Here is a 27421-nt window from a genome sequence, read left to right as displayed (position 1 = left end):
ACCATCAATATTCATTTGATAACTTTTCAATCTCCCCTGGGGATTAACAATCCTCTGTCGGTTTCATTCACTACCTCCCCGGGAGACACCAGAATTGGGTTTTTTGCTTTGTTTTGTTTTTCACCATAAAGCCAAGTCAAAAACTCTAAGTTGTTCAGTGCCTACGAGTTAATGAGACAAAGGTATGTCAATCAGGCAGCAGGCAGCCCTGAGCACCGCGGGGTTGTGGTGCTGGAAGCGCTGGAAGGAGCACAGCAGAGCTGGGCAGTGCCTCCTCTAGGAGCTGTACGCTAAAAGATGAAGACGTGTGGAAACAAAGTGACAAAATTAAGGCTAATTCTCAATGTTTATATTTAATAAATACTGCCTTTAACCAAAACAGTGCTCCTCACAAAAATAATTACAAGATTTATAAAAATATTAATTTGTTCTGTACTTTGTGTAATTGTGTATATGTCTAAGCTTATTTGCAGATAACTTCAAATTTCCAAGCTTGAGACCCCTTTTCTATTTACCTCTTTCTCCTCTACTCTTGAGGACACACACACGTACACACACACACACAAGATTTTCTGCCCTACAAGAATCCAGATCTGGTTAGGAAGAAAACACCAGTACAGAACAACAGAAACACACACAACAAAATAAAAGTAAGTGCTGAATTGTAGAGCTGTATATCCTAAAATACAGAATGGCTAAATATACAATTAGCCAATAACACATACTAGTTATGCAAATCAGGCGAGTAAGTCAGAAGAAACAAGGAAAGGGCAGTTGAACAGCACCCTGCAATCACCGTAAAGACACTAAGACCTAAAGTGAGATTTGTCAATGGGAAAGTGAGTCAACTTTCAATTTGCAAACCATCTTCATCAGCTGGGTTCCTACAGTGGCTCTGGACCCTCCCTCCCCCCCACCCACCAGGGCTCTAACAGATTCCGGAACAGTCCTGCCTTGGAAACTAAAGGGAGAGCCCCATAGCTAGCCCCTCTCTCCCCTCTTAATCTCCCCCCAGTCCATGTAGCCACGTCTCACAGCATCCCACGGTGTGCCCAGACCAGGGTGTCTGAACTCCACCCAGCTTGGCCTTGTCATTCCTAACCAGTTGAGTCAGCATATCTCTTGGTTGGGCCAAGCAGGGCTGAGCAGCTGTGGGGCTTTGTCTCTTTAGGAACAGATACGCCCTTACGACTAAGACTTAAAGCTGGGAGGTGGGGTGGTGACCTCAGGACAAGGCTCCTGTGCACCAGTGCGAGGCGGCTCAGGCTGGCCCATGCAAATGGGTGCCAGTTTTACAAAGAAAAGTCAAAACCCTCAAGCTCATGGTGACAATGATGGAAATTCACTTCTGAGACCAGATCTGCTCAGTCAGGATGAATCACCATCATCTTTTGCCTAACACAGAACTGGACCCAAGTAAAGGCAAGTAGGTTGTGCCTCCACTCCGGTGCTCTGCGGGGGACAGGGTTCCACTGAGGCCAGGCGCAATGTCCCCAACGTGATCTGCTCTTGCAACTTCAGTTCTCCATCTACTTGCTTTGTGAATATCCACTCTGTCACCTGTGTCTCAAAACCTAAAAATCCCAACCAGATGTGAGCCATGATGCCTTGCTCTCTCCTAGTTCTTCTCTTGAAGAGAAGAACCCAGCTGGCGGCCGTCTTCTCCAGAAGCTGGGGGGCATGTGCAGGGTCCGGAGGGTCATAGGCTTCACTTGTTCTCTTTCTTTCCTTTCGGAGTAATCTGGGCTTCCCCTGCCCCAAGTTGAGTCACCATCCCACCTGTGGGAGAAGGAAGCAGCAGGAACAGGAGGGGCAGCTCCAGTAGCGCCAGGGGGAGGAAGGCCTCGCTTCTCCGGGGCCCTGGGCAAAGCCGGGCTTGACCCCCAATTCCACCCTGGGCATATTGTTGAAAGTGACCTAATGAAATGGAGAAATCATGGAGGCGGTTGGTAAGCTCGTCTGTGGGGTTTGGGGGAGAAAGAAGTGGAGACTTGGCCAGTGGCGATGCCACCTCCTCACCCTCTGTCCCCAGACTCCTACGCGGGAACCTGCCCGGGGCAGCTCTGCAGGGACCAGGATCCTCTGAGGCCTGAACTGAAATCTTCACATGGCTGGTTAGCCCGGCCGGTTTGGCTCATGGGGTAGAGTGAGGGTGTGCGGACCCAGGAGTCCCGGGTTGGGTTCCGGTCAAGGACATGTACGTACCTCGGTTGCAGGCTCCACCCCGGCCAGGGCGTGCAATCAATGCGTTTCTCTCACATCCATGTATACCCTCAGCTGAGGATTACAGAACTAAATAAACCTTCACATGGTTGGAAATGCCTGTTGCTCTAATAATATTTTTTAACTTAAAGCCCAGCTTCAAATATATTACTGAGAGACACGGTAGTAATAACAACAGCAAGAACTATCCTTTGACCCCACCCCCTGAACGCGGGGGGCCGAGCCCGGAGTTCTGCATCCTCCTGAGGGGTGGCCCTGCCCCCCGCGGGGCTGGCGGGGAGACCTGGGGGCGCTGGGAACCCTGGGGTCCCGGGGTCGCCGGGCCTCGGAGACGAGGGGGGACTCAGGGATCCAGGAGCTCCGGCACCCGACCCGGTGGCCCCGCCCGAGCTGGGGGGCCGGGCGCGGGGAGCCGCCCCTCCGGGACTCTCTCGGGGGCGGGCGGGGCCGCCGTCCCGGTTAAAAGGCGCCGCCGGCCCGCAGGTGCGGCAGAGCCCGCCGAGGTCTGCGCTCCCCCGAGCAGGCGGCCAGGCCGGACCCTCAGGACCGCACGGGACCCCCAGCCCTGCCCGGACCCACCGAGCCCGCCGCCGCCGGTGAGCCAGCCGCGGAGCCCGCAGCGGGCGGCCGGACCGCGTCCCGGACCCGAGCTGCGGTGCCGGCGGGAGGGACGGCGCGGGCTGAGGACCGGGACCCGGGGACTGGGGGGCCGGGGGGGCGGGGGGGTCCCCGGGGCTGTCGCTCTGGGACCGTCACGGAGAAGTGACCCGGACGGCGGGGCAGTGGGCGCGGGTCAGTGCCGGGTGGACCCCGCTCGCACCGAGGCCCCTGCTGGGTCTTTGTCGGCGGCCGGGCAGGCGCCCCGCAGCGGGTCTGGCGACACAGGGTCCGAGGGAATTCGCCGGGAGGGACTGCCCTCGCCGAGTTCCGAAACTGGAATCGGGCCGCGGCGGGGAGCGGACGTTGGACACCAGCGCCCGAGTGCCCGGGAGGAGGGGCCGCCGCGTGTGCCAACGCGCTTTGGCGATCTAGTTAGTAAGGTTCCTGGGGAAGTCTGTCTGACGCCCTGGGGAGTGTTTAAGTACCGGAGCCTCCGCTAAGAAGGAAGGCTGGCTTCCATTTGTGGAGCAGGAGTCCTGCCTGGAGGAGGTGATCTTTGCAAACCAGGCGCTCCCATCACCGTCTGCGGAGAGGAGCCAGGACTCCGGGCCCAGCCCTGTGAGCAGGCACGGTAGCCTAAACTTGAGACACGGGTTTCCTTGTTCCTCTTTCCTGAACAATCGGAGCGCCTTCATTTCCAGGTGGCATTTTCTAGCAAGGGGTTGAGAACAATGTTCCTTCAGGCAGTGACATAAACCCTCTGCTCCTGGAGGAGGGACATAAGCCTCATCAATGTCTCCCCTCCCTGAAGTTGGACGACCATTTAGTTGGGAATCTGTCTCAGATGTGTGGCAACAGACATTTCCCTGCCTGCTCTTTGAACCAAAACTCGGGTGCTAAGTCACCTGTGAGGAAAGGTGGGCCACTCTGCGGAGGCAGATGGTCAGGTCTGTCGGGGGGGAAAAGGGATTGAGAAGAAATTAAGGTAAAGATTGCTTTTACCTTTTCTCACATCGTTCCTTCCCTAAAGAACAGAAGCTTCTCTGCCAGAGTGCCACGCAGTGGCTGGCGGGGTGGTGTGGGCCAGGTCAGGAGGGCAGCACAGCAGCTCCCCAATGGTTTCACCCTGGGTTAGCCCACCTTGACCTTTACCCCATCCCACTTGTGGGTTACAATTTTATTTCTCCTTTTCCTGAAAGGATCCACAAACAGGTAGTTGCAGCTATAACAGCGATAAGGACTCACTGTCGTTTTCTCAGCTGATGGTGGTTGGACTGGTTTGTAGAAGAGTGTGGGTCTGTGTTTGGTACTTTGGAAGAGGACAAAGGCATAATGCTCCCCATTTCAGCCAGGTGGACAGCTTATGTTGTAAGGGGCCTGCTCCCACTTAGTAAATGCCGGTGAAGAACTGGACTGTCTAGTTCCATAAAATAGTTTGATTAAACTATGAATTTTGGTTTTGCTGTCGGACAGGACTAAACTGTTCACCCCTAAGAGGACTGCCAGCCAGACAGTCTGTATTTAAAGGGTCAGGACTGAACCACTTTTTTTTTCCAGTGGTATTTGTCTTTTTTAAGCTAAGTAAGGCTAAATGATTTTGAAGTGCATTTCAAGTTTTGTGTCCATGATGGGTCTCTATGTCTCTCCTGCTTGATCTGACCAAGGTGGCACTGGGTGGCTTCAGCCATACCTTGTGACCCACCTGAGATGGGGCTAAGTGATGAGCCTGCTCTCCATGGGGAGACAAGAACCAACTTGCTCAAAATGAGGAGAGCGTTATGCTTTTAAGTAAGAAAAGAGAGCATTCACTGCCAGCACAGAAGGGGTGGAAACAGACGCTGTCAGGAGTGTGGGGAAGTGGGATCTCGTTAGCAGAGCGCTGATTGAGACAGATTGGGTGTAAGGATGAATAAGTGAAGAGAAGGCCACTGGCTCGTGGCAGGTTTCAAGTCCCTTTTCATTAAGATGTACATACCCCACCGAGTTTTCTGAACTTCAGTATTCAATTCAGTGACATCGCCCTGAAGGGCATCACTAGGAAATCACTGTCATTTTGCTTCATTTATTGTCTTTTTTTTTTTTTCCATAATGTGCCTCTTTAGAAACACGGGTAGCCATCAGTTTCGCATGATGGTGAGGACCACCAGTCCATACTCAAAACATTCACAAACATCTATGCACATAGTGGCTTTTCTCCATGAACAGAAAGTTTCCAACCTGTTCTTTTTCATATAGTAAAAGGAAGTGAGGCCCTTTTGTGAAATTTTAACATATGGTGCCTCAGATGTTAACTTCACCATCCGTAACATATATTTCACTTCTACATCCCAAAACCATGACAATTCATTGAAACCGTTTAAGGAAAAGGGCTCTGTAGGGAGACATGCCTGCGACCTTCACAGCAGGTGGGTGGGACTAGGCTCAGTCCCAGGAGTGTGGTGAGGCTAAAAGCAAGCGCACAGCTGAAATCTGCACTTTGAGTGCCCGGGGAGTGCCTGCTGAGGGATCAGTCAGCACTAATTATGCCTCTAAGTTAGGAGCCCTTTTTTATTATGTGCTAAAGACTGGGTGAATTACTCAGGTGAATAAGTATACACTGCTCTTTATTGGAAAATACATAAACAGGTTTGAGGTGGTTTGGGAACCATCCTTTTTATCCTATGGCAAATTAAGTTGGTTTGGTTTTCACCTTTTGGGTGAAGTTCAGTAAGAGTTGGTGTTTGCTCAGGAAGAGACTTAAGGGTGCTTACTTACCCAGAGAATTCTTCCAGATTCTATCCTGGTGAGTCATTCCTCTATTGTGTTCGTCTTGTCTTTTCTAGAGCGAACTGCCCGCAGAAGATGGATTGGGGCACTTTGCAGACTATTCTGGGGGGTGTCAATAAACACTCCACCAGTATTGGAAAAATCTGGCTCACCGTCCTCTTCATTTTTCGAATTATGATCCTGGTTGTAGCTGCAAAGGAAGTGTGGGGAGATGAGCAGGCTGACTTTGTCTGCAACACTCTGCAGCCTGGGTGCAAAAACGTGTGCTATGATCACTACTTCCCCATCTCTCACATACGGCTCTGGGCCCTCCAGCTGATCTTCGTGTCCACGCCAGCTCTCTTGGTGGCCATGCATGTGGCCTACCACAGGCATGAGAAGAAAAGGAAGTTCATTAAGGGAGAGATAAAGAGTGAATATAAAGACATCGAAGAGATCAAAAACCAGAAGGTCCGAATAGAAGGGTCCCTGTGGTGGACCTACACCAGCAGCATCTTCTTCCGGGTCATCTTTGAAGCTGTCTTCATGTACGTCTTCTACATCATGTATGACGGGTTCTCCATGCAGCGTTTGGTGAAATGTAATGCCTGGCCTTGTCCCAATACCGTGGACTGCTTTGTTTCCAGGCCCACAGAAAAGACTGTCTTCACAGTATTCATGATTGCAGTGTCTGGAATTTGCATACTGCTGAATGTCACTGAATTGTGTTATTTGCTAATCAGATATTGTTCTGGAAAGTCAAAAAAACCAGTTTAAAACATTACCCAACTATTAGATAAAAATTAGACAGCAGGAAAAGAATGAGGCAATCAGTGCTTAGTTGTCAAGGCCGAGTCACCAGCATTTCCCAAGGTCAAGATTTTTATCTTAAATGTATCCGATTGAAATTTCTGTAGCTCTCACGTAAAACTCCAAGTGCCTCTACTGGCACACTTCTCTCCTAAACTTAAAACACAAAGACTTGATCCTATGCCTATATTGATTTTTACTCAGATTAGTTCCAATGATACCCTGTGCTGGTAGGGGATATTTGTGCAAGGTAATTTCATATTTTGAAGAAAGAATATTGGCATTTGTTTCTATTTCTTTGAGGAAAGGAGAGAAACACCAGGTCCTAAAGAGAATGCTAAGAAGAGTGAGTGGGTTGCTCTTCTTATGGTTCTTATTGCCATTTTCCCATTAATTAAAGGCACACATAGATAACCTTGGTTCTTTTATTCACTTTGGAAGTTCTAGTCTCTTATGATGGACAAGGTTACCTAATGTTTCAAACTGTCATTTTATTTTTTTTTTAAGTGAACACTTGAAAATATATTCTTTTGATCTACAAGACATTCTGAAAACCATTATACTTTCCTCCTATTTCAACAGCTCTGATAATGATATGTAAATGTTGTGTAGCTAGATACTATCGTTGCATTTAAAATGTGACCTCCCAGTTATGAATAATTTGCAGAGCCACTGTATTAACTGTGGTATGTAATCCACAAAAGCATTACAACCTCTCTCACATGAGATAAACTAGAAGTTCTTAGTGATGGCTTGACAGCCAATGGCCTCATTTCACAACTTTAGGTGTAATTTTGGAGGAGAAATATAGACAATATATCATCAATTGCCACCAACTACAGCTGGTTCAAGACACCCTATCTTTTCAACATTTGCCTTTTCCATGACTTGGTAAAGGGTGGAAACACTGATTTAAAGCAGTTTTTTAGGACTATTTTGTTGCCACAGTTCAAAACAAAATGGGGGTGGAGTAGGGGTAGGGGTGGGGGTGGAAGTAAGGGTGGGAGGTTCTATTTTTAAAGAACAGATGAAAAGACTAGACTCTAAATTCTGGTGATTAAAATATGAGTTTCCTCTATTTTAAAAGTTTGCTTGCTTTCCTCTTCAGCTTACAATTTTTTAAAAGTGAAAATAGAATTAATAGACATTTTAAAAAATAGACACTATGGTTTAGATATATTTATCAATTCTCTAGGACACATTGAACCTTAGTATTATTATCATGATGCTTGACCTGGTTTCCAAAAAATTGTACTCAACATTCTTCAATGAGGGTAAACATTTTTCTTTTGCCAAGAATAGCATTATAAAAATATTTTTGTAATAATAAATAATAGCTTTAAGTACACGCTTGTAACTAAATAATTTTGTAATGTCTCAAATATTCAAAATCTTAAAATATAAATTTGTATACAGTAATAGTTATTTAAAATTTATTAGTTTTTAATATAATAGCACATTTTAATGTCATCTATGGTCAATTTTGTATAAGGAGTTTCATATTTTAAGTGTAATGACACCCAAAAGGTAAGTTTCCAGGTTGTCTGTCACCATCCTCAGGTCTTCTGCCCAGTTATAGAAAGGCTCTGTCACTAGAAAGCTTGGCAGGGAAGGGAGGAAGAAGATGGTTTGTGCCCAACCCCCTGCTGACCACAACAGTTTTTTTACAAACACACTCACAGTGTGGTGTGCAGATTGGGTTTGCCGCTTGGAGGATGTCAGGCTGGGTTCACATGACCAATGTGGCTCCTAGAATCCTGGGAACTAACACTTTAAAATGATATTCATGCTAAAGGTTGGCTGAGGCATGAGAAAGATTCTATCAGATGTCTTTTCTGCAAGATTGTTTTTCTGTGTGTTTGTATGTAATCAAAGCTAGTTTTAGAAACTCCTTTTTACTTCTTGGTACCCACTTCCATGGGAAATAAAACCAGCGCTTCAGCTGTCCCTTTGTGAGTGTCCCTTAGGCACTCTCCCCAAGACAGCAGTGCCAGCCCTGTCCTTAGACTAAGGCCTTCAAGGCATTCTATACAACAATAATTATAAGTATTTCTACTCATAATTACTGAATAGAAATACTATTTAAATTAATTTAATAGGACCCGAACCAGCCAGCTTTCATCCAGGTGATGGGAGAGCAGTAAGAAGTAGTCCCTGCCTTCCAAGGAGCTCTGCACACAGCCTGTTAAAACAACACATGGATTTTAAATGCTATGTTCACTCTTACAGGCCATGAAGATTATTACTCTCAAGGTCTTAAAGACTGGACCAGATAATTACAGAGGACTTCTGACCACTTTTAAGGACTTAAAAATAGATCTGGCCACAGGCCTAAAAATTAGAGCTTGAACTCTGAAAATACAATAGTAATCCTAAATATATATTTCAAATCACTAATTTAAAAAGGAAAAGCTATGCTGTTTGTTTTTTAAGATTCCACCAAAGGACTCTATCAAGTTAGTGTGTTGAGACCTCCAGCACAGTTGAGCACTGTAAGTTTAGGACATGGGTACGGCTCCACTGCTAATGCTGCCTTGTACAAGGTCTGTTAATAATGGGAATTGTGATCTCAAGCAACTCTTCTGTACATGTGCAACTGCCAAAAGGTGCATCACAATTGTTATGAGTGGATCAGGGACAACTCAGAGGACAAATGTATTCTCCAGGGTGGCTTGGGTCTGAGTTGCCAGTCATTGCTATCACCGGCCTCATGTTCAACTGCAGACCAGCAGGTACTGTGCGAGAGGGCCTACCGTGGGTAGAGTAACTCCCTCATTTCTCCAGATTTCAGATTCCTAAGGTTAATGGCAATCAGGTAAGATAATTTGTGCAAAAACCCTCTACAGAGGAAATTGTTGAGTAAACAATTGCCATCTGTTTTCCATTAGATAAATCCCAAGTTGGAAAGATGTTGGATAGCATTTCAGGTAGGAATGACTCAAGCAAAACTTGATATACTGGGAGCTTGAAAAAAATGCACACTTACATCAAGCCTGAAATAAGTGCAATACAGGAGAGAAGACACTAGCCACATAGATGGGAGAAGAATAATTGATTGCCCATGTAACAGCAAAAAAGCTCAGGTGGTGACAGCTATGACACTGAAATTACAGAAAAATCAACAGAATACTACAGAAAGCTTTGGTTCACCTAGTTAGGGTCTCTAAATGCCTTCCATATATGGTACAAAATACTTTTTCTCTCAGTCCTCCAGATAGGACTACTCCTTTGGCATGGATCCAGGAGGTGAGCTCAGGCAGAGACCATCATGCTCAAAGGTCAATTGCAAATGTTATCACACAAAGGATGTCAACTGACTTCTAGAATTTCCCTAGTGCGTTTCTTTCCTGCAGCTTGTAACTGGCACCATAGGGACTCCTCGTCTTCCCAGTGCTGACGGAGTTAAGGTAGTCTTCCCTATTGTAAGATGCCTGCCCCTCCATTCCTATACAGCTCTAATTACTCATTTACTCAACCAATATCTAATGAGTACAACTGAATGCCAAAGCAAAACTTGGTCTTCATGTTGAAGGCGGTAGACTGTACACGCACACCAGGTATATATGCTGCAGATGTGCAATGGAGGAAAACAAACCAGCAGAGTTTATGCTTAGACTTTTCTAAGAGTAAAAAATTTAGGAGAGCGTTTTAAGGACAAATCAAGTTTTCACTGCAAAAAGACAGGAAGGGGTCCTTACCAGCCACCTAATTGGCTGGGGTCTTCATCTTAGACTTCTAAGCCTCCAGAACAGTGAGGAGTAAATGTTTGTTGTTTAAGCTAAAGAAAAATAAATTTTTGAAAATGTAAAAAAAAAAAAAAAAAAAAACCAGCAGAAGGGAACTAGGATCTGCCAGGGGCGATGGCAATTGCTATTTACTATTGGGTGCTCAGGGAGGGCCATTCTGCCAAAAGACCTGATGGAAACGAGGAAGCAGAATAAATAGTGTCTTAGGGAAAGTTGTCCAGTGAGAGAGGGAAGGGCCAGACACCAGAGTCAAGGGGACAGCGAGAGGAATGAGGCTGAAGAGGGGCAGGCAGTGCAGATGGACTCAGGATGGCTGTGTTCAAAAGTCCAGCACCTACTCTGCTTTCTACTGGACCCGAGTATGTCTCTTAAATAGCTGGGAAAAGATCAAGTTCTGACACAGCATTAATACTAACGTAGTCTGAGCTTGAGTTAGCCTTTTAACAGCTTCATCATCTTTCCTCATCTTCAATTAAAGGCCACCAATGTGATTATGTAATGATAGAATTGATATATAAATATATTTATATAAATATAAATATTATGCGGAAAAGTAAATACAGAAGGATATAAAGTCAAAACTGGAAGTCTTGCCGAGACCGGTTTGGCTCAGTGGATAGAGCATCGGCTTGGGGACTGAAGGGCCCGGGTTCGATTCCGGTCAAGGGCATGTACCTTGGTTGCGGGCATATCCCCACTAGGGGGTGTGCAAGAGGCAGCTGATCGATGACTCTCTCTCATCGATGTTTCTAACTCTCTATCTCTCTCCCTTCCTCTCTGTACAAAATCAATAAAATATATTTTTAAAAAAACAAAAACTGGAAGTCTCATTTCTTTCCCCTATTTTAAAGTATCAGCATGAACATCCCAGTGTCTATCCTTCCAGTCTTTTCTATGCCATCACAGCTACTTATATGCACAGTCACACAGAACCATTTTGGTTTGCGTTCTTACATAATTCTTTTTTGTGGTAGTTTCTCATTTAATAACATGCCTTGGAGATATTTCCTGGTTAATATGTATAGCTCTAACTTGCTCTTTTTGGAAAATGTACAGTATTCCATAGAATCACTGAGTCATAAGCTATGTAACCATCCCTTGTTAGTGAACAGTTACATGGTCTCCAATTTTCAGAATTCTCTCCTCCCCTTCTCTTCCTATTAAATCAGATTTTCCCTTTGTCCTGCATGTTACATGACATTTTCCAGTCTATTAAGGGCTTTACATTTCCTTGTTGAATCTCATTGCTGATTTGGGCTCATCTATCTGGCCCATCCAGATTTATCTATGCCCCGTATTCAGTCCATTAGCAATTCCTTCCAACTTTATGACATCAGTCAGTTAAAATAGCCTGCTTTCTCTACAGTCATTGAAGCCAATAAAAATATTGACAATAGAATGCCACCAAGAATTGCCTTTGAGCTTAACATCCATGCATTTACCAACATGGTATGAATTGAAATGCTGAAAATAAACGCACTTTTACACTTCACTGCATCTGGTTCACAAGTTTTCAATATAGACTAGGAGTCCATACTGGAACCCTCTGTGATGGGGAGCTGCTCGCTGCTGCCACCTGCTGTCTGCAAGGGTCACTGCAGGGCACTGCTTCCTTCCAGGCCTCTGGGGCTCCCTCAGGATGGCAGGGCCCAGCCAGCACCAGCCTCTTTGAGACCCTCCTGCACCTGCACTGGCACACCCTCCCTCCACAAAACTTCACCATTGCCCTGGAGTTTGTATCGATATTTCCAAATGTAGCTATCTAGCCATTGTTGCTTTGTTAGGGTAACCATAAAATGAAAAACAAAAAAACATACACTACTTCCTCTCAAAAGAGGTACAGTGAGCCATACTAGCTGTAATCTTCTGGTTACAGTGAATGGCCTGTCACCAGGTTCCAAGGTAGGTTTTGTCCTCAGGTTTCTGTAAGCATTTCTGTCACCTGGGTTTTGGAATCTCACCATCTAGGCCTGTAAATGCCACAGTCCGATGATTTCTTGGTCATCACTCATCTGTGGGTGTGGGGGGGGGGAGATGACTTATTATTAAAAGCATTTTAAATCATCTTATATAGCACAGCAACTCTTTAAAGAGTCAGTGTTAGAGGGGAAATAACTTGATATATTCAATTCAAAAATTTCAGGTTCCTTATTAACTGTGATATCTACTTTTCTAAAGAAAAAATATAGGTTTAGGGAAATTTTGAATCACAATAACTCAAAAAAGTGTGAATTTTCTCTGCTTTTTCCAAAAGTGAGAGATCTCAAAGTGAATGGATATTTTCAAACCCAAGTTCACAACATTATTAGTCACAATATCTAAATCTATAAATAACCTAAGTTGTCCATTGATGGATGATGGGATAAACAAAATGTGATCTATACATACAACAGCATATTATTCAGCCTTAAAAGGGAAGGAAATTCTGTCACATGCTGCAACATAGATGAGCCTCGGTGGAATAAGCTGGTCACAAAAGGACGAGTATTGTATGGTTTCACATATATATGGCACCTTAAGCAGTCCAACTTATGGAGACAGAAAGTGGGTGGTGGGTGCCAGGAACTGGGGTGGGGAAGATGGAGAATTAGTGTTTAATGGCTACAGTTTCAGCTTGGGAAGATAAAAAGTTCTGGAAATGAATGGTGGTGATTGCATAATAATGTGAATGTACTTAAGAATGTACACTTTAATTTAATTATTATAATATGATACATTTTATGTTATGTATAGTTTACCATAATTTTATAGTAGGGGGGAAAAGATAGATTTCTTAACATTGAAAGACACTGACTGATCACAAACATGTTAAAAAGTGTTCTGGACTTAAGCTCATATCAAATACTGTTAATGTCTTGATCCTATTTTATTAGAGCTGTAATGCACCAAAATAAATTCCTAAGCTTATCTATATATATTGTATAAAAGCCTAAGCGACCGTCACAAGTGAAACAACCAAACAGATGAACAAACAGGCTGCCTGGGCGACCAGGCCAGCAGCGGGGCAGTTAGGGGTGACCAGGCCAGTGAGGGGGGGGCATTTGGGGGTGACCAGACTGGCAGAGGGGCAGTTGGGGATGATTAGGCCAGCAGTGGGGGCAGTTAGAGTGATCAGGCAGGCAGGCAGGTGAGCAGTTAGGAGTGGTCCCAGATTGTGAGAGAGATGTCCGACTGTCGGTTTAGGCCCAATCTCCGAAGATCGGGCCTAAACCAGCAGTCAGACATTCCCCGAGGGGGCCCAGATTAGAGAGGGTACAGGCTGGGCCCAGGGGACAACCATCCTCCCCATGCACAAATTTCGTTCCTCGGGCCTCTAGTACATCTATAATAATAAAAGCATAATATGCTAATTAGATCAGACAGTGAAAGACCTTCCAGACCTCCTTGTAGAGAACCTTCTGGACGAAGCCCATGCTGTGAGGGCTGAGGCAAGCTGCAACAGCTGAGCCCGTGCATGAATTTCATGCATTAGGCCTCTAGTATTGACCATAAACATTAACTAATCAGGCAAGTCTGAGCACACAGCTGTCTTTTCCTGCCCCATGAAAAAGAGTCATGTTCAAGACTGGTCAAGTGATTGAGGAAAGAATAGCAGAAAATCACTGCCTCAATCTGGTGGCACATTTGAAGTGAACTTTGATAATTTTGAAAATATTTAGAGTGCCCTCTGTAGCCCATATCAAGTAGGAAAGAGGAAAGAGGACACACACTTCTGTGTAGTCCCAAACCATGCCACTGCCCTACACCCACTTAGTGCGATCTCGGATTACCCAGGTGGCAGCCCCAGCAGTGGACAGGGACTCTGGGGCCAGATGAAGGCCCGTTTGAAGACAGGAAGTGGTGGCAGCTGGCAGTCGGCATGTGTATGAAGCACCTTTCGGCTGAGTGAGACCCAGGGTCAGGAGGAGGCTGGTCTTTGTAGCCAAGACTGGGAGGAAGTTTCCCCCAGGAGCCAGTCTCCCCGGACTCCCTTTCTGGAGCGCTGTGGCTCCCTCCTTCCCTGCCGGGCCCTCTCCCTCCCTCCTCCTCCAGAGTCCTCTTCCTCAGCTGGATGGGATACCTGCCCTGCTGCCAGCTCGCAGGTTTGCTGAGAAAATCCGGAATTTCCCGAGCTGACTTCATGTGGCACAAACTACACCCTGAGGAATGAATAATAAAACAGTGGTTACTTTCACAGGATTAGGACTCCCCAGACAAGAGATCCCAAAGCATGTTTTGTCTTAAAAACCAAAGCAAAGCCCTAGCCGGTTTTGCTCAGCAGATAGAGCATCAGCAAGTGGATCGAAGGGTCTCAGGTTCGATTCCAGTCAAGGGCATATGCCCGGGTTGTGAAACCTATTCCCAGTGGAAGGTGTGCAGAAGGCAGCCGATCAATAATTCTCTCTCATCATTGATGTTTCTATCTCTCTTTCTCTCTCCCTTTCTCTCTGAAATTAAAAAATCTATTTTAAAAATATTTTTAAGAAAGCAAAAACCATGAAAAACCATTCAGGCCTATTTTCACAGAAGGAGAACTCCACTACAGATGAGGGATGACACCCCAGGGGCCCAGGATAGCACTGGTCTGACTCTGAGCCTTTTAAAATTGACAGCGCTGTCTAAGCAGAGGGTGTACTTAGAGTCTGGGTTGGATAAAAGGATACTTAGATCTTCTGTCATTAACTATGTCATTAAGGATGCCACTGCCCAGACTGGTGTAGTCCTTTAGGAAGACTGTGGAGGTTATTCTCAAGCAGCAATTTCAAAATATATTATCAGCATCAATACTAATCTACTCTCTGTAAGCTTCTATCCAGCACCTTTACCTCTGAGAATTCAGGTAAGTCTTACACAACACTTTGAGTTTGCTAGGATTATTTCAGGTTCACAGATAAACAAATTAAGTTCCAAGCAATTAAGAAACTTTCCACACAATTTATAATAAAAAATCAACATTGCATAACTTCGTAAGTATTCAGGCTAATTTTAAAAGATATCAGTATGAGACAGCACTTGGCAGAGTAGCTGGCACAGAGGCGGCCTCCGTAGATTCCAGTGTCCCTTCTCCAGCACATCCTATCGTCTTTATGAGGCTATTTAAACTGGAGTGATCACCTGGCTGGTGTTGCTCAATGGTTAGAGTGTTGGCTCATGGACCAAACGGTCATAGGTTCTATTCCAGTCAAGGACACAGTACCTCGTTGTTGCAGCCTTAATCCCCTCCCCACCCCTTCCCCTGCCCCTGGGGCATGTGCTGGAGGCAGACAATAGATGAGTCTCTCTTATATTGATCCTCACGGTGAAGATTAAAAACCAAAAAGCAAGGTAGAAGTGATCTTCTCCAACATCATGTTTGAGCAAATGAGGCTTCAAAGACCCAAAAGGCTGTCCAAAGTAACACAACTAATAAGTGGCCATATCAGAGTTCAAAAGACCTGGACCCTATTATGACTTTGAAATGCATAATTTAGTTTTAATATATACCCAAGAGAGCTTTCATGTAACTGGTTAATTATTTTAAATTTCCCTAGTATTTCAACAGCTAATACACAATGTAAGTACATTCTCTGTTTTGGAAGGACTGTAGGACTAGTGACTTGAACTAGAGCTAGTTTGAGAGGGGAGTATTTTCCAAAAACCTCCCCGTTGCAGGGTCAGTCAAAACTGCGTGTGATTGAATGCGAGATACTTGTGCCGACACAAACAGAAGGAGGATGACGACCATGGCACAGGCGCTCGTCTCCTGCTGTCTGGAGGAGGCAGCCCCAGGGACAGAGCAGGCAGGGATGGGTCCGTGTTCTGAGCTCACAAAGAAGGGACTAAGCTGTGCTCCTTCCATCCCCCTGGCGCCTGGGTGTGCCCTCATTTCTGATCTCAGGCTGGCGATTCGCCACGTAGACTGGAGGCCTTAATTAATGGAGATCCTGGGTGTTGTAGGAAGTGGTGGTGACTCAGCAGGCATTTTCCTTCACCTGAGTCAGTCCAAATCACAGCCACTTCGGGTAGGACAGGCTTGTAAAAGGGCGTGGGGCCTCATCCTCAGCCACCAGTGAAGAAGCAGACGAGTGCTCAGTGAAGAAGAAATGACTTATTGGTGCCTTGAACTCGGCGTAGGCGTGATTGGGGAAGCTAAGATGATGGTGCCAGGCCCTGAGCAGCTGGCAGGCATAAGACGCCCCAGTCCCTACTGGGACCTGACCTGCAGGTCACTATGCCTTGACCTGCAGGCTGAACTAGATAGCAGGGTCCAGGCCACGTGGAGCTCAGTCAGAAGTAGGCCTGGCCAGAGGCCATGAGACTCCCTGGAAAACCAGAACCTCTTGTCACCCACATTTTGGGTGTTAAAAAATACTATGAACATCTCTATTCAACACACTGGACAACCTGGAAGAAATAGACATATTCCTAGAAAAATACAACCTTCCAAAACTCAGTCAGGAAGAATCTAAACATCTCAATAGGCCAATAACTATGGAAGAAATTGAAGCAGTCATCAAAAAGCTTCCAGCAGCCGAAACCGGTTTGGCTCAATGGATAGAGCATCAGCTTGGGGACTGAAGGGACCCGGGTTCGATTCCAGTCAAGGGCATGTACCTTGGTTGCGGGCATATCCCCAGTAGGGGGTATGCAAGAGGCAGCTGATCAATGACTCTCTCTCATCGATGTTTCTAACTCTCTATCTCTCTCCCTTCCTCTCTGTACAAAATCAATAAAAATATATTTTAAAAAAAAAAAAGCTTCCAGCAAACCACCGAAACCGGTTTGGCTCAGTGGTAGAGCATTGATCTGCGAACTGAAAGGTCCCAGGTTCAATTCCGGTCAAGGGCATGTATTATACATTGGTTGCGGGCACATCCCTGGTAGGGGGTGTGCAAGAGGCAGCTGGTCGTTGTTTCTCTCTCATTGACGTTTCTCTCTATCTCTCTTTCTTCCTCTCTGTAAAAAATCAATAAAATATATTTTTTTTAAAAAGCTTCCAGCAAACAAAAGCCTGGGGCCAGACATCTTCACAGGAGAGTCTTACCAAACATTCAAGGAATAACTAAAACCTAACCTCCTCAGACTATTCAAAAAAATTCAAAATGGAAACAAGCCAGTCAATGAAAGAGAAACACCACATGACCTCACTTACTTATGGATGATAAAGAACATTATAAACTGAAGAACCAAAAGATAGATATAGAGACAGTAAAGCAACAAGCAGACTGTCAAATTACAGCGGGAAGGGTAGGGAGATCTGGGGGAGATAAGAGATCAACCGAAGGACTTATATACATGCATATAAATACAACCAATGGACACAAAACTCTGGGGAGGGAGGGCATGTATGGAGGGGGGGTCAATGGTATATGTACAAAGATAATAATTTAATTTAAAAATTAAAAAAAAATTTAAGATGAAGTAACACTTCCAAGCTTCTTCTCTGAAGCCAACATCACCCTAATACCAAAACCAGATAAAGACAACACAATGAAAGAGAATTACAGGCCAATATTTCTCATGAACATGCCAAAATCCTCAACAAAATTCTACCCTGTTTTCCTGAAAATAAGAGAGTGTCTTATATTAATTTTTGCTCCCAAAGATGCGCTAGGTCTTATTTTCAGGGGATGTCTTATTTTTCCATGAAGAATACGGTACACATTTATTGTTAAATGAAAATAAAGGAAATTTATTACCTGTATACGGTACGGTAGTACGGTAGTTGTCAACACAAACCAGACAAACTGTGAATCCTACAGTATCAAGAATTTACTCATTTATTCAATGACAATCATGTCATCATCTTCTGGAACATCATCATAACAATCCAATTCCTGAATTTCCTGGTGAATTTCTTGTGACTCCATTTCTTTCAGAATCAGTGGACCAAATCTCTCATGGTTAGCAATAGCACTATCTTTAAATGAGTACTTCTTGTCAAGGTAGCCTGCTCGCAGTGCATTTGCAATGCAACTGTCAGTGATTTTTCTCCCATGAATTCTTTACCCAAGTCACAACTTCTTGCAGTTTAGGTTTCACAAAGTTTCCATGCTGATTTCTCTCCATTCTATTTTCAATGTAGTCATTAATTTTCATGGGCAAATTGTCTTTGAATGGCTTGTTTATTGCAATATCAAGAGTCTGGAGATAGGCCGTCATTCATGCGGGAATCATTATCTGATCTATTTTTCTTTTGTGAAGAAATGTCTTCATGTCTTTAGCTCAGTGAGTGCTGGCTGCATCCCAGACTAGCAGACCTCTTTGGCTCCCTCGCATAACAAGCGGCAGCATTAAATTGACCCAATTCCCTATAACTGCTTGTGTGGCCCAGGCTTTTTCAGTTTCAAGAATAAAAACGCCCAAAACACGTTCAATCTTTTCCTTCTTGCCCTTAGAAATGATTAAAGGTGGAATTTTAGTGCCATCCAGACAAATTGCCAAAATACAAGAAACACGTGCACTTTCGTAAGCAGTGGAGGGAATGTACACTAAGGAGGCACCCCGCTGTTCAATTGTTGTTTGAGATGATTGGCCCACAAACACTACAGTTTCATCCATTGCAATCATGTTAGAAAGATTGTATTTAGAGAAGTCAGAGCCCAAGGGGGGTCTTATTTTCAGGGGATGCTTTATATTTCCCTCAGAAGGAAACCTGTAAGTAGGTCTTATTTTCGGAGGATGTTTTATTTTCAGGGAAACACGGTAGCAAATTGGATCCAACTGTATATCAGAAAGATCATACACCATGACCAAGCAGCATTTATCCCATGAATGCAAGCATGGTACAATATCTGTAAATCAATAAACTTGATACATCACATAAACCAATTGAAAGATAAAAATCACATAGTCATATCTATTGATGCAGAAAAAGCATTCAACAAAATCTAACACCCATTTTTGATAAAAATTTTCCACAAGGTGGGAATAGAAGGATCATACCTCAACATAATAAAAGCCATATATGACAAACCCACAGCCAACATCATACTCAATGGGCAAAAACTGAAACCATTTCCCCTAAAAGCAAGAACAAAACAGGGATGCCCACTCTCACCACTCCTGTTTGACACAGTACTGGAAGTATTAGCCATTGTAATCAGACAAAAATAAATAAATAAATAAATAAAAGGCATCCAAATTGGAAAAGAAGTAAAGCTGTCCTTATTTGCATATGACATGATATTGTACATAAAAAAAAAAAACTGATGAACTTAATAAATGAATTAGGCAATGTAGCAGGATACAAAATTAATGCCATGAAATCTATGGCATTTCTATACACCAATAGTGAACTTACAGAAACAGAGACTAAAAAAGCAATACCATTTACCATTGCACCAAAAAAATTAAGATACCTAGGAATAAACTTAACTAAGGAGGTAAAAGACCTATACACGGAAAACTACAGGACACTAAAAACAAAACATAAACAGATGGAAGAACATACCATGTTCATGGATTATTAGAATCAACATAATTAAAATGTCCATACTATCCAAAGCAATCTATAGATTCAAGGCATTTTCCATTAAAATACCAACAGCATATTTCACAGACCTAGAAAGAACTCTCCAAAAATTCATCTGGAATAAAAAAAGACCCTGAATAGCCTCAGCAATTTTGAGAAAGAACAAAGTAGGTGGGAAACACCAAATTTCAAACTGTATTACAAAGCCACTGTTCTCAAAACAGTCTGGTACTGGCACAAGAACAGACATATAAACCAATGGAATAGAATACAGAACCCAGATATCAACCTAAACCACTATGCTCAATTAATATTAGACAAAGGAAGCATGAACATACAATGGAGTCAAGACAGTGTCTTCAATAAATGGTGTTGGGGAAAATTGGACAGATACATGCAAAAAATGAAACTAGACCACCAACTTATACCATACACAAAAATAAACTCAAAATGGATAAAGGACTTAAACATAAGATGGGAAACCATAAAAATACTAGAGGAATCCACAGGCAGAGAAGTCTCAGACATATGCCAAAGCAATTTCTTCACCGATTCGGCTCTTAGGACAATGGAAAGATTGAGAAAATAAAGAGAAAATAAACAAATGGGACTACATCAAAATAAAAAGCTTCTTTATAGCAAAAGAAACCATCAACAAAACAATAAGGAAGCCCACTGTATGGGAGAACATATTTCCAAATGTTATCACTGATAAAGATTTAATCTCCAACTTTTACAGGGAACTCATACAACTTAACAAAAGGAAGATAAATGATCCATAAAAAAAAAAAAAAAAAAAAAGGGCAACAGAACTAAATAGAATCTTTTTGAAAGAAGACAGAAGGAAGGCAAAGAGACATATGAAAACATGCTCAAAGTCACTAGTAATCCGAGAGATGCAAATCAAAATGACAATATAGTACCATCTTACACCTGTTAGAATGGCAATCGTCAACAAATCAACAAATGACAAGTGCTGTAGAGGATGCACTGCTGGTAGGAATTCAGACTGTTGCAGCCACTCTGGAGAACAGTATGGAGTTTCCTCAAAAAGCTGAAAATGGAACTCCCATTTGACCCAGTAATCCCACTTCTATGAATATATCCCAAGAAACTAGAAACACCAATCAGAAAGGATATATGCACCCCTATGTTCATAACAGTACAGTTCACCATAGCTACGATTTGGAAACAGCCTAAATGCCCATCAGCAGATGAGTGGGTGAGAAAACTATGGTACATCTACACAATGGAATACTACGCTGCTATAAAAAAGGAATTCTTACCATTTGAAGCAGCATGGGTGGAATTAGAGAGCATTATGTTAAGTGAAATAAGCCAGGCAATGAAAAAAAAACAAAAAACACACGATCTCACTCATTTATGGAAAATAAAGAACATTATAAGCTGATGAACCAAAACATAGGTAGAGATAGTAAAGCACTGAGCAGACTGTCAAATTACAGCGGGAATGCTGGTGAGTGTTGGGAAGAGGGGGGCGGGGAAAGAGATCAACCAAAGGACTTGTATGTGTGCATATAAGCACAACTAATGGACACAAGACACTGGGGGAAGGTCAATGAGGAAAAAAAGGAGATATATGTAATACTTTAAACAATAAAAAAAATTTTAAATAAAAATCAAGTGAATAAAAAAATCTGATGAACAGAATAAGCTGGTGAATATAATAGAATCTGGGGCATAGAAAGGGAGTGGACTGACAATTCTCGGGGCGGGGAAAGGGTGTGTGGGGGGGAAGAGACGACAAAAATCGTACACCTAGGAATGAGGACAGTGGGGGGGAGGGGGATAAGGGCAGAGGGTGGGGTGGAAACCGGGTATGGGGGGAAAAAGAGGAACAACTGTAATAATCTGAACAATAAAGATTTATTTAAAAATTAAGTAAGTAAAAAATTTATATAGTCAGTGTAGATATTTTTCTACATTTATTCAGAAATTGTGTGAATGCCCAACAGTTGAAGATCTTCCACATACATGTAAAAAGATAATATTTATTTTAAGAACAGTTTTCCACAAAACCTCAGGAACCGTGAATATTTCCCTTTTTCTATCACTTCCTCTTATAAGTGAGAGAAAAGGATCCAAAGAGGGCAATCAAGTCGTTAATGTAAGTCTGTTTGGTGCCCACTTTTGAATGGGCAGAAACAGGTCTTGGTCCAGCTTTTGTTCAAACATTTTTTGCTGGAAACTTTTCCACCACCTGAGACCTTCCTACCAACGTTTTAAATTTCTGTCCCTGTATGTTTGGGCTGCTTCACATTTTCTGGCCTTTCTAAAGAAAGAAGTGGACTGGAGAAAGTTGCCATACCTCATCCTCTGCACCTTCATAGCTTCATTTCAGGTGGATGAATGACCCCTCTCTTTTACAGAGATTACTTGGTGAGAGTTTTAACTCTCAAACACCCAGTAAAGGAGCCCAGAAGGCCCCTGAGATGCTAGTGTCCTGTCTCAGGGTCTATACATCTCAGTCCCATGGAGCCTCTAACTCTGATGCTTCTGATGAGACTGACTCAGCACCTGTTTGCTCAGACAGTTTACCAAGGGTGAGCTCCTGGATCTCCACTCTCAGGGGCCTAGAAACTGAGGGGGGGGGGGGGGGGCGCGGAGCTGTGGTGATTGTGGAGAAGTAAGAAAACTTGGGCAGACCCACGTTTTCCACATGTTGCCAGTAAGCCACTGGCCATCCATGCTTTGGCCCAGGGACTGATGAACTGGTGATAACCGTGAGCTGCTAAGAAAGGATAAATGTGGAAAAGAAGAAGGCAAAAGCAGACTCCAGGTGAGAGAGATTTTCCTATCACATTTCCAGGGCTCAAACCCCAATGTGGGGCGTGCAGGAGGCAGCCTATCAATGATCAATTGCTTTTGGGCCTGGGGTCTTTTCCCCAGCAGTTTAAACAGCCTGCACAGCAGTGGGAATGGTCAAGATGGCCATGGAGGTCAAGCTGCTGATGGGGAAGGTCCCTTGGTGGGCAGGTAAGCCGGGACACATCAGTCAAAGAGGTGTTAAATTTGTCCTGCTTAAGGTTCATGTCGACTCAGGGAACTGAGGAGGAGGTCAGGGCAGCTCTCAGGGTTGGTGATCGGGGCTAAAATATGGTAGGATATCCCCCTACTGCCCACTTATGTTGCCTCTGCCTCCTACTGGCACCTGGGGAAATAAACAGTTTTGTCAAAGGAACAAATAAGGTAAAAATGTATGAAAGTAGAAATTAAAAGTAAAATAAGTGTTAAAATATGGGTAGAAAAGGCTAACCCAAGAAATGGAGAAACCAAACTGGTATGCAAATATGTTATGCAAAGATTATTTTATGCCGATAAATATGGGATTAAGTGAATAAGATGAAGTTTGTCATTTCTGAACTTTCAGGTTAAATCATCACAAGAATATAAAAAAATGATAGGACAGTATTAAGAAAATGTGCACAAAGCCCACCAGCATGGGCATAGACATATGAATCAGGAAGTCACAGTTTGATTTCCTGGTCAGGGCATGTGCCCAGGTTGCAAGCTCAATCTTTATTTAGGGCTGCATGTAAGAGGCAATCCTTCAACTATTCTCTCTCCCTCTCCCTTTTTACTGATATCAATAAAAAAAATAATAAAAAAAAGAACCATTAAATTCTTCTCTCGCATGACCTCAGAGAAGACTGCATTTACTCTGGGCTGCCACATGTAGGAAAGACACAGGTATTCAACAAATATTTCTTGGACTTGAATCATGTTTACAAAGCATAGTGACACTATTCAGATCGTGTGGCCCTGAGTAGCAGTTCCAGAAATAACCACAAGGGGGCGCTCTCAGTAAGCATATCATAGTGGTTGATAAAAAGGAGAAGAAAGTTTGAGAGTAGTGCCTCCGTACCTGTTGGAGAGGCACCTGGCTCAGAGAGTAGCAAGGTGGCCTGCCTTTTTTTTTCTTTTTTCTTTTTCCCCCTAGAGATCTTACTAGTACACAGACATGGCTCCTACAATTGAGATTTCAGCTCTAAAAAGCTTCACATATGTGTATATACATATGTTTTCCTCTGAAATTATCCTCAACATTATATTTCTTGAAGTCAAATAAGAAGCAGGCAATCTTGTCAACTAAAAATTAAACGATGTGATAAGTATCTTAGTTGTCTTAGTTGTATCTAGAAAATACAAATTATGACAAGTGTAAAAAAGTAATTTTCTTTTTAAAAAAAATATATTTTTTAATTGATTTTAGAAAGGAAGGACCAGAAAGGGAGAAACATCAATGCTGAGAGAGAATCATTGATTGGCTGCCTCCTGCACACCCCCTACGGGGAATCGAACCATGACCTCCTGTTTCACAGGTTGATGCTCAACCATGCTGGCTGGGCGAAAGTTGTTTTCTTAATTTTCCTAGTCTTTACACAAAATCATTATCAAACTTTTTATTGTAGAAAGATATGCATAACGTAAATTTTACTATTTTTTGTTGTATGGTTCTGGTGCATTTTGTACATTCACATTGTTCTGCCACCATTACTACCATCTGTCTCCAAGCCTTTTCATCTTCTCAAACTGAAACTTTGTCCTCACTCAACACTAAACCCCACCCCCCTTTCTCAGCCCTGACACCCACCATCTAATTTCTGTTTCTATGAATCTGACTCCTCTGGGTACCTCATATAAGTGGAATTGGTTGTTTTGTGACTGGCTTATTATTCTTATTATAGTACAATGTCCTCAAGGTTCAAGCATGTTGTAGAGTGTGTTTGAATTCCCCTTAAAAAAAATTATTGATTGGTTTTAGAGAGAAGAACAAGAAGGAGTAGAAGGAATAAGAGGAGAAGGAGGAGGAAGAGGAGAAAGGAAAATATAGACTTGCTGTTGCACTCATTTATGCATTCATTGGTTGCTTCTCGTATGTGCCCTGAATGGGGATTGAACCTACAACCTGGGGAATTGGGATAACACTTTAACCAACTGAGCCATCTGGCTAGGGCTCCCTCCCTTTTTAAGGTTGAATAACGTGCCACTTACATATAGACCATGTTTTGTTTATCCTTTCATTAATGATGGACACTTTAATTGTTTCCACCTTTAATCAATGTAAACATGGGTGTGCAAATATCTGTTCATATTGAGGTCTCTCTCTTGAAAAACACAGGGAAAATGGGAAAATTCACACTTTCTTGAGTTATTGTGATTCAAAATTGCCCTAAATATATATATATATATATATATATATATATATATATATATATATATATATATATATATATATATATTGTGATTCAAAATTGCCCTAAATATATAGTAGATATCACAGTTAATAAGAAACCTGAAATTTTTTAATTGAATATATTAGGTTATTTTCCCCCTAACAATTAAGAGAAGTAAAGCCAAATAACACTGACTCTTTAAAGAGTCGCTGTGCTATATAAGATGATTTAAAATGCTTTTAAAAATAAGTCATCTCCCCACACACACACAGATGAGTGATGACCAAGAAATCATCGGACTGTGGCATTTGCAGGCCTAGATGGTGAGATTCCAAAACCCAGGTGACAGAAGTGCTTATAGAAACCCGAGGACAAAACCTACCTTGGAACCTGGTGACAGGCCATTCACTGTAACCAGATTACAGCTAATATCGCTCACTATACCTCTTTTGAGAGGAAGTAGTGTATGTTTATGTATGTTTTTTGTTTTTCATTTTTATGGTTACCCTAACAAAGCAACAATGGCTAGATAGCTACATTTGGAAATACAAACTCCAGAGCAATGAAGCGGTGAGGTTTTGTGGAGGGAGGGTGTGCCAGTGCAGGTGCAGGAGGGTCCCAAAGAGGCTGGTGCTGGCTGGGCCCTGCCATCCTGAGGGAGTCCCAGGGGCCTGGGAGCAGGCAGCACCTGCGGTGACCCTTGCTGACAGCAGGTGGCAGCAGTGAACAGCTCTCCATCATTCTGGGTTCCACTCTGGCCCTTAAGTCTGAGAGACTGGTGACCTAGTCACATGACCAGTGGCTTATATCCCTGGATGGGTTGGTTACTCAGCTTCTCAAAGAAATGGGAGAAGCCAAACTAACCACTAGTCTCCGGTATTTTCCTGGCAAAAGCCTGCCATCTTTCATGAGTTAGCTTTGTGTTCCTCAAGGCCCTCAGAAGAAACTATTTCAATGGCAAAGAAAAGACGAAGGAAATTCACTGAGGTTTCATGCTGATACTTCCAAGCATAGCTGAGAAATGGGACTCCCACTTTTGACTTTATATACTTCTGTATTTACTTCTTAATGCAAATAATTTTAACTCTATATATTAAAGAAAAGTGAAAGATGATGGTAATATTCTATAATATTTCCATTTATTATCCCAGAAATACCATAAACAAACTGAAAGTATTATGAACTTTTAGTTCTTTTGTGATAAAAAATATAAACAGGCAGGCCGGCATGGCTCAGTGGTTGAGCACCAACTTATGAACCAGAAGGTCACAGTTAAATTCCCAGTCAGGGTTTATGCCTGGGGTTGTGGGCTCGATCCCCAGTGTGGGGCGTGAGGGAGATAGCCAATCAATAATTCTCTTTCTCGCTGAAACAAGTTTGGCTCAGCGGTAGAGCGTCGGCCTGCGGACTGAAAGGTCCCAGGTTCAATTCTGGTCAAGGGCATGTACATTGGTTGAGGGCACATCCCCAGTAGGGGGTGTGCAAGAGGCAGCTGGTCAATGTTTCTCTCTCATCGACGTTTCTAGCTCTCTATCTCTCTCCTTTCCTCTCTGTAAGAAAAATCAATAAAATATATATTTTTAAAAATAATAATTCTCTTTCTCATCACTGATGTTTCTATCTCCCTCTCCCTTCCTCTTAAAAATCCATTAAAAAATTTAAAATATATACTATATTTATATATATAAATATAAAAATATAAACAGAATCTACCCCTATGCTTCTCATAGACAATAAAAAATATTTGAAGGCCTTCTCTAGTAATATTTTTCAATTAAAAAAAATAGTCTACAAAACTACCACCTGAACAGGTAAACTCTCCAGGGCAGGCAGACTGCTAATCTGAACAGATCTCAGCCCTGATGAAAGCAGCCGGTGGAGACTGCTCCATGGGGATTTTAAAGCAACCAGGCACTCCAGTTTTGCCCCATTCCTGCAATAAATCACCACTCACAAAGGGAGCTCTGAGCTCGTTTTCAGCTTTTAGAATGGCCACCAAAGTTCAATCCCCTAATACCTGCGAGAGAGCCTGCGGCCAGGCCCATGCTGGACCCTGGGGAGCCAAGCAATGCAGAGGGGCCTTAGCTGAGCCAGTGGAGCTGGCAGAGCCAAGCAGATCCTTCCTTGATCTTGGCCTGTGCTCAGGTTCCCTGTGAACATGGATGGACCTGGAGAGTATTACACTGAGCAAAATAAGCCAGTCAGAGAAAGATAAGTATCAGATAATATCACTCATATGTGGAATCTAATGAACTAAATAAACTGATGATCAAAAATAGACCCAGAGTCATAGAAGCATGTTAAACCTCAGAGGGAAGGCAGGGGAGGGTGGGTAGGAAGAGATCAACCAAGGACTTTTCATGCATATATTCATAGCCCATGGACATAAACAATGGGGAGGTGAGGTCCTGGGGTGAGGCGTGAGGGTAAACTGGAGGGAGTAAATGGGGGGGAAAGGAGACATATGTAATACTTTCAATAATAAAAATTTTAAAAATAAAATTGCATTTTATTCCTATACTAGAGGCCTGGTGCATGAATTCATGCATGGGTGGGGTCCTGATGGGGGCCAGTCAGGGTTTGGTTGATGGGCGTAGGGGTTGTGGGAGGTTGGCCGGCCAGGCTTTCCCCTAATCAGGGCGGGGGCTGGGGGGGCAACTGGGGGA

The 27421-nt window shown here is 43.3% G+C and overlaps 1 protein-coding gene across 2 annotated transcripts; it reads left to right on the top strand.

The window, feature by feature from the left end:
* Nucleotides 1-4795: 4795 nt before the first annotated feature.
* On the top strand, nt 4796-7724 carry GJB2 (gap junction protein beta 2). 2 transcript variants are annotated; one of them, XM_036456420.2, is made up of 3 exons: nt 4796-5232; nt 5327-7343; nt 7378-7724. In XM_036456420.2, the coding sequence occupies exon 2, from the start codon at nt 5665-5667 to the stop codon at nt 6343-6345; it is 681 nt and encodes a 226-aa protein (XP_036312313.1). In that variant the 5' UTR covers nt 4796-5232; nt 5327-5664; the 3' UTR covers nt 6346-7343; nt 7378-7724. The 2 variants fall into 2 exon arrangements, with proteins under 2 accessions (XP_036312313.1, XP_036312314.1); XM_036456421.2 differs by having other exon boundaries at nt 4796-7343.
* Nucleotides 7725-27421: the final 19697 nt, after the last annotated feature.

This window comes from Pipistrellus kuhlii, unplaced genomic scaffold (assembly GCF_014108245.1).
Source record: "Pipistrellus kuhlii isolate mPipKuh1 unplaced genomic scaffold, mPipKuh1.p scaffold_m20_p_3, whole genome shotgun sequence".
In the NCBI taxonomy this organism is placed as follows: Eukaryota; Metazoa; Chordata; class Mammalia; order Chiroptera; family Vespertilionidae; genus Pipistrellus; species Pipistrellus kuhlii.
The sequence above is the reverse complement of the archived record's forward strand: the minus strand, read 5'-3'. Positions and strand labels throughout refer to the sequence as shown.